This window comes from Haliotis rubra, unplaced genomic scaffold (assembly GCF_003918875.1).
Source record: "Haliotis rubra isolate DU_JTF1 unplaced genomic scaffold, ASM391887v1 Scf795, whole genome shotgun sequence".
Taxonomy (NCBI): Eukaryota; Metazoa; Mollusca; class Gastropoda; order Lepetellida; family Haliotidae; genus Haliotis; species Haliotis rubra.
The window spans coordinates 400,842-408,933 of NW_025767518.1; the positions used below are offsets into that span (position 1 = coordinate 400,842).

Here is an 8,092-nt window from a genome sequence, read left to right on the forward strand (position 1 = left end):
CTTGGGTTCGAATCCTAGGTCTCTCTCTGTGTGTGTGTGTGTGTGTGTGTGTGTGTGTGTGTGTGTGTGTGTGTGTGTGTGTGTGTGTGTGTGTGTGTGTGAAGTAGCCCACTGCTTAAAGCGTTCGGTCGTCACACCGAAGTCCCCGGTTCGATTCTCCGCATGGGTACAATGTGTGAAGACCATTTCTGGTGTCCCCCGCCATGATATCGCTGAAATTATGCTAAAAGCGGCTTAAAACTAAACTCACTCACCCACTCATTCACTTAATATAAATAGATCATGAAGTGCAATATGTCTTAGACTTATGTCACTATATTTAGTGAAAATACTCGTGAAGATCCAGGTTAGAATTCATCGTATGTCATCGTATCCCATTTGCGTAGATCGATGCTTATGCTGTTGATCACTGGCTTGTCTGGTCCAGATTCGATTATTTACAGACCGCCGCCATATAGCTGGAATATTGCTGAGCGTAAAACAGAACTCACTCACTCACTCACATGTGATCGTATCCCAGTTGCGTAGGTCGATGCTCATGCTGTTGACCACTGGTTTGAAGGCCGGCCGGGTTACCTGGCATATTGCTAAATGCGGCGTTAAACAACCAAATTTAGCGAAACCCACCAGGAAAGGTTATGGGTTTGACAGACATATAAACATGATCAGGGGAAAATGGGATTCGAACCCACGAGCATAAACTTCTGGCAAAAGGACTATTCCTGCAAACCCAACTGCGGATTCCAAGATGACAATGCCACCCATGCAAGCGTGTAGGACTACATTTTTTGTTTCTGTATTTCACATCCCCCGGGCGGTGGGGTAGACTAATGGTTAAAGCTGAAGACCCGGGTTAAATTCCCCACATGGATACAATGCATGAAACCCATTTCTGGTGTATGCCCCGGACATATTGCTGAAAGCGGCGTAAAATTAAACTCCCTCACTCTCATTGCCGACCGATAAGCTGCCGACTGCTAATTTAATTGTTTTCTTCCCCTGTCCGTGCTGGGATAAACCTGTAGGGAGATGACAAGTGAAACTTCACAAGAATGTAATGTAACTTTAGATCGTGGTGACTACGTGAAAAACATAAAAACACCACTGCCCATAGCTAAAGTTTTGTTTTAGGTCGTGTTTAGGTTTTAGTTGCTCACTGTTGTTCACTAGTACACATAAAGAATGGAACCTTCTTAATCCGGACAATTTCAGACGTTAACTTATAATTGTTGGATTCGAATCCAGAAAAAGCGGATCCTGGCTCGACCAACGGGCACAACTGTCGGTAACGTTTCCCCGCGACTGCGTCTTCTACTTTGTTCTTAGCTTTGAACAGTATGTAGAAGTCAAACACACAAAGGTGAGAAATTACCTGGTTAAGGAGTAAGAAACGTTGTGTTCCTCATAATATACAAGTTGACATATACAAGTTAACGCAAGACAAATTCCCTTCTTGGGCAATAAAGTATTATTATTGTTATTATTATTATTATTATTTACATCCATAAATTCTCACCATTTAATAAATTTTAGTTTAACAGTTAAATGTTAAAACATTCCAAACTGAATCTAACCCAGTAACAAGTCATTAAATTGGAGGGTTTTTTCACAAGATGGCCGAAATGGTATTTGATGATCATATTAAAATGTTTTGCCACCGTCATCACTCGAACAGGCTTAAACATGATTGAGAGGCTCTGATTGGTCAGCCGAAGCCACGCCTTCCTCAAAAACCAGCCCGCCCATCTGCGCATGTACTTGATAAATATGCGCGTCGCTGAATCGAGGTTCTGACAACACACTCCTCTGCGTGTGAACGACTAACAGCGACATCTCGTTGACAGCACCAACCTTTAACATGGTAAGAATATATAGATACTTCTTTTTTTCTACAGAGGATAAATTATAATATTTCCTTTCCAAATAAAATACATGTAAAAATGAATAAATTCATGAAATTTAGTTGTTGGTATCTATTCGTATATTTGCTAAGCGGAATACTTTCCTGAATGATGAAAGTCAGGCATATCAGCATGAAATGCCCTTATCACTGACTGAACCTCGTTCACGTTTTACATGTCACAACCGTCCGGTATAATAAGGTGACGGCTAAATCATTCAGTGAAATAATTATTTTATTTTTTTGTTTTCATTTATAACTATATGTTTTTTTCTTTTTAACCATATGTTACGATTTAGTAACTGTTATTTATCATTTTGAGTCAAATGAATATTTTGTTTAATTTTTAATGTCATTTTCAGAACTTTGGCAATATATTGGGGAGTGTGTGTGTGTGTGTGTGTGTGTGTGTGTGTGTGGAGGGCATTGTAGGATTGATGGTATGTGTGTGGTGAAGTGGGTGAAACGGGCTTGAATACGGCGTTCAAGAAACGTGAACGTGAATGAACGCGTGCGTGCGTGCGTGTGTGTAGGGGATGTTCGTATGTTCGTACTAGTCTGTAGTGGATACCCCATTCATACACATAACTGATCACATCGTGTTCTATTCCCTTAATGTCGAGCGGACCCGTGAAGATTTGGGTCTTCAGCAACCCATGCTTGTCATAAGAGGAGACCAACGGGATTGGGTGGTCAGGCTCGCTGACTTGGTTGACACATGTCATCGGTTCCCAATGAATAGATCGATTTTCATGATGTCGATCACTGGATTGCCTGGTCCAGACTCGATTATAGACAGAGCGCCGTCATAGCTGAACTATAGCCGAGTGTGGCGTTAAACAGCAAATAAATATATAAAGAAGAAATATTGTCGAGGGACAGGCAGAATAACAACAAGTACCATCTTTAACGTATGTTGGGATTACACTTCCTCTGTAAAACGCGAGGGCTGATTGGGCTAGATCGCTGTCTTTGTGTGCTGGCGATTAGGTACCTTAAACTGAAATGTGTGGGTTCGAATCCCGGAGAACTCAATTGAAAAAGTACCATCATCTGTACTTTACTGAGAAAGTGTCATCCTTAATTATAACCGCAAATATGTTCCACTGACGCAATGGTCTACTGACGCAATGATCTACTGACGCAATGATCTACTGACTCAATGATCTACTGAGTTAAATGATCTACTGGCGCAATGATCTACTGACTCAATGATCTACTGACGCAATGATCTACTGAGTTAAATGATCTACTGACTCAATGATCTACTGACTCAATGATCTACTGACTCAATGGTCTACTGACTCAATGATCTTCTGAGTTAAATGATCTACTGACTCAATGATCTACTGACTCAATGATCTACTGACGCAATGATCTACTGACTCAATGATCTACTGACTCAATGATCTACTGACTCAATGATCTACTGACGCAATGATCTATTGACTCAATGATCTACTGACTCAATGATCTACTGACTCAATGATCTACTGACGCAATGATCTACTGACTCAATGATCTACTGACTCAATGATCTACTGGCGCAATGATCTACTGACTCAATGATCTACTGACGCAATGACCTACTAACGTAATGATCCACTCAGGGAAGGATCTCGTGACGTAACGATCATCTGACACAAAGACCTACTGAGGTAATGATCCATTCAAGAAAGGATTTAATCACGTAACGATCCACTGACACAATGACCTACTAACGTAATGACCCACTCAAGGAAGGATCTCGTGACGTAACGATCTACTGACAGAAAGACCTACTAACGTCATGATCCACTCAAGGAAGGGTATAGTTACGGTACAATCTAGTGACGCAATGACCTGCTGACGCAATGATCTACTGACACAATGTTCGGCAGTGTCAATGATGTAATGATCCACTGATTCAAAGACCTACTGAGATAATGATCCACTGACCCACACACCTACTGAGGTAATGATCCACTCAAGGAAGGATCTGGTGACGTAACGATCTAGTGAGGGAACAATCTAGTGACGCAATGACCCACTAACGTAATGATACGCTGACGCAATAAACTCCTAAAGTAACGATCTAGTGAGGGAACAATCTAGTAACGCAATGACCCACTGACGTAATGATACGCCGACGCAATAAACTCCTGACGTAACGATCTAGTGAGGGAACAATCTAGTGACGCAATGACCCACTGACGTAATGGTACGCCGACGCAATAAACTCATGAAGTAACGATCTAGTTAGGGAACAATCTAGTGACGCAATGACCCACTGACGTAATGATACGCAGACGCAATAAATTCCTGACGTATTGATCTAGTGAGGGAACAATCTAATGACGCAATGACCCACTGACGTAATGAAACGCTGACGCAATAAACTCCTAAAGTAACGATCTAGTGAGGGAACAATCTAGTGACGCAATGACCCACTGACGTAATGATACGCAGACGCAATAAATTCCTGACGTAATGATCTAGTGAGGGAACAATCTAGTGACGCAATGACCCACTAACGTAATGATACGCTGACGCAATAAACTCCTGACGTAATGATCTAGTGACGGTACAATCTAGTGACGCAATGACCCACTGACGTAATGACGTACTAACATAATGACGACTCATAAAACGAAGCAGGTGACATTGTGACACCACGGGATCACAATGCCATTTATCTAACCGAGGGGCCCTGACTACTCGCATCTCGTGGCACAATGACCTTCGTAGTCTGTGTTCGCCCGCACTTGTTCCCCTCGATGGCGTCAGGATCCGCTAATTGTTGGATCTCGCCCTGTAATTGTATTTGTTGATTCGTTATCCATGCTTTAATCACTAAGAATTTCAAATGTATTTTTCCCCAGGCTCTCCGTCTTCTGCTGCTGTTGCTGGCTGTCAGTCTGTGTTCAGCCCAGTGTCCGACCGGATGTTCCTGTAGCAGCACCAGCGTCACCTGCAACGGTCTCACCTCCATTCCCACCCTCACCTTCCCCGACGTCACAACTCTCCGTCTCAACAACATCAACAGCAATATACCTCCGAACGCCTTCGCAGCAATGCCCAGGTTGCAGTCAATCACGATCAGCAATGGCAATATCAGTTCCATTGCTAGATGTGCCTTCAGCGGAATTCCCGCAAAGACAATTTCAATCTCCAGAGTTCGGATCGGTAACATCGCATCAGGTGCCTTCCAAAACCTACAAAATGCTGCCGGGAGGATTTCAATCAACAATGGACAGATTGGCTTCATCTCATCCCACGCTTTCTACAGATTGTCAAACCTCGCGTCCATCAGCATTCAACGCAACACCATCTCCACCATCCAAGGGTACGCCTTCAGCAGGATATCTAGCAGCAGGACCTTCTATTTCTACTACAACAACGTCACCAACCTCAACGGCTACGCTTTCGCCTCACTGGAGACGACGTCCTTCTCCTCCACCTCTTACTTCTTCCGAGGATCCATCATGAACGTGGGCTGCAAGGCGCTGGAAGGTCTGAAGACTGTATCGTATGTCACGCTCAGGTGTGACTGTGACATGGTACCCCTCATCCAAAGCTCGGTCTCCCTCGGCTTCGTCCACTGCTTCAGCCAGTCACAACTGCATGGCGTCATTTCCGGGAGCGCGGACGACTGCACAGCGCCATCTATTCCAGAGCCAAATTCTTGTGTAGCCTGAGCGAACGTTGAACCTACAATATGAATAAAGTTGGTTTTTGAACAAATCAGATGTCAGTTTTTGAAACAATTTGGCTTCATCTCTTTCGATTTGTCCAAATGAAAACAAATACAGTGAGTGAGTGAGTGAGTTTAGTTTTACGCCGGTTTTAGCAATATTCCAGCAATATCAAGGCGGGGACACCAGAAATGGTCTTAACACATTGTACCCATGTGGGGAATCGAACCCGGGTCTTTGGCGTGACGAGTGAACGCTTTAACCACTAGGCTACCCCACCGCCCCGAAAACAAATACACAACAAAAATATATTTTGTCATATTGTTTAGGGTACTGGTGTCATGAGTAAGTGAATTGTGTTTTATGCCGATTTTAGTAATATTCCAGAGATATCACGGCGGTAAACACCAGGAAATGGCTTTACAAAATGTATACATGTGGGAATCGAACCCAGGCTTTCGGCGAGACGAACGAACTATTTAACATAATGTCTACCGCACTGCGTCACAAACGACAGGGATTCATACAAGGGTCGTCTGAAAACCGTCGCTCAGATGTTAGAATCGAACCCGGGTCCTCGGCGTGACGGGCGAACGCTTTAACCACTCAGGCTACTCCCCACCCCCACCCCCACCCCTTACACGTTAGAAAAATATTGTATGAGCACACCGATGCAAAGTTTGTCTTTGGGCTAACTTGTGGAGCAAGAAAATCAGAATTTTGTCACAGAATCAGTGAATGGTGCTTGGAAGCTGTCGATGACCAGTTCACGACAGGTTTTCACGCTCCACGTAACCCGAGTATTTCGTACATTGACGAGAAGGTATCGTGGTAGCTATTCGGCGGGATTTAGTTTCACGCTTTAAGCAATATTCCAGCAATATCACGGCGGGGGGACACCAGAAATGGGATTCATACATTGTATCCATGAGGGAAGCGAACCCGAGTCTTCGGCGCGACGGGCCAACCACTTGGCTGCCCTACCGCTTCCTTAACGCAGCAACAAGCCCAAACAGGTTCACTAATACCAATTGTATTGTTGTCAAGAATAATCAATAATACAGGAGTTTTATCAATAATAAACATTTGTAATTGTTGTTCAGCTGAAGTTTGAAGTTACGGTCGGGGGTATTAGTGGACCTTGCTTAACGTAGCAACAGGCCAAAAATAAAGCCTCACTTATACCACCGACCCGTGACGCCCAACCTCAGCTGTACAACAATTAAAAATGTTTATTCTTGACGAACTCCAAGATCTGTATTGCACTGCACCTTTTCTATAAACAAAGAATCCATTACCCAAATCTGGAAACAATCCATGAACTGATGGTAAAGTTATTGTTTGAATAGATTTTAAGGGACGTTTTCCCGAGTTTAAGAAATGAAATTTGTGATAATTTGTAATAAATTAAAAATATCAAAATACAACTTTGCACTGTATCACTCCTATAGATATAGTGGTTGATCCCCAAATTTGAAAACAATCCATTCAATTGTGGTCAAGTTATGGGTTGAACAAAAATCCCTTGGGTGTTTTAAAATTCAAATCGGAAATCGGATTCAGTGATCAACAGCATGAGCATCGTTCTACCCAAATGGGATAAGTCAACCAAGTCAGCGAGCCTGACCACCCGATCCCGTTTGTCTCCTCTTACGAGTAGTCGGGTTGCTGAAGACAAATCCTAACCCGGATCTTCACGGGTTTGTAGTCATAAGGGCGGCGCCAATATATCCAACATACCCACTCTTTGAGGTACATGCTCAACGATTCCATGTTAGGTCCAGTCGTTGTAATTAGCTGGTGCCTTGGATTGTGTAAACTAGACCCGTGAAGATCCGGGTGACAATTGGTCTTCAGCTACTCATACCTGTCATAAGAGGTCACTAAGGGGATCGGGTGGTCAGGCTTGCTGACTTGGTTAACACATGTCATCGTATCCCAAGTACGTAGACCGATGCTCGTGATGTTGATCACTGGATTGTCTGGCCCAGACTCGATTATTTACAGTCCGCCGCCATATGGCTTGAATATTGCTGAGTTGGCATTAATCAACAGAGAAACAAACAAGTTATGTAAACTAACATTGTTTCTGAATAGTTATCACAAATATTTGCTGTCTTTAAAATGAGCCTTGTCACGGAAAACTTAACTGGCGGAATAAAGAAAGCACACTTCTATGTTTGGTGGTGGCTACAATTGAAGCAAAACAAGACATGGTAATCCGATGGTGATGTATTTGATAGTGGCATCACAGTTTTGTTTGAGACCTTAAGTTTTCGCTTGGAGGTTTTCAGCTTAGTACGTTAAAAATAACATTTGCAATATTTTTATAACATCAAATTTTATAGTTATTCTTCCTTTGCCCCTTAGCTTCAAAATGAATGTTAATGCTACATTGGGATCTATATGTGTATTTGCATGATTTACGAATCTGCTGATTTTGAAAATAATAAAAAATCATGAGTTTTTTGTTGAACAATGAGTGAATGAGTATGATTTTACGCCGCTTTTAGCAATA

At 42.8% G+C, this 8,092-nt stretch overlaps 1 protein-coding gene across 1 annotated transcript; it reads left to right on the plus strand.

Moving 5' to 3' along the window:
* Window positions 1-1,727: 1,727 nt before the first annotated feature.
* LOC124261293 (slit homolog 3 protein-like) lies at window positions 1,728-5,620 on the plus strand. The gene is made up of 2 exons (XM_046695600.1): window positions 1,728-1,861; window positions 4,762-5,620. Exons 1-2 carry the CDS (start codon window positions 1,859-1,861, stop codon window positions 5,575-5,577), a joined length of 819 nt encoding a protein of 272 aa, XP_046551556.1. The 5' UTR covers window positions 1,728-1,858; the 3' UTR covers window positions 5,578-5,620.
* The last annotated feature ends 2,472 nt before the right edge of the window (window positions 5,621-8,092 follow it).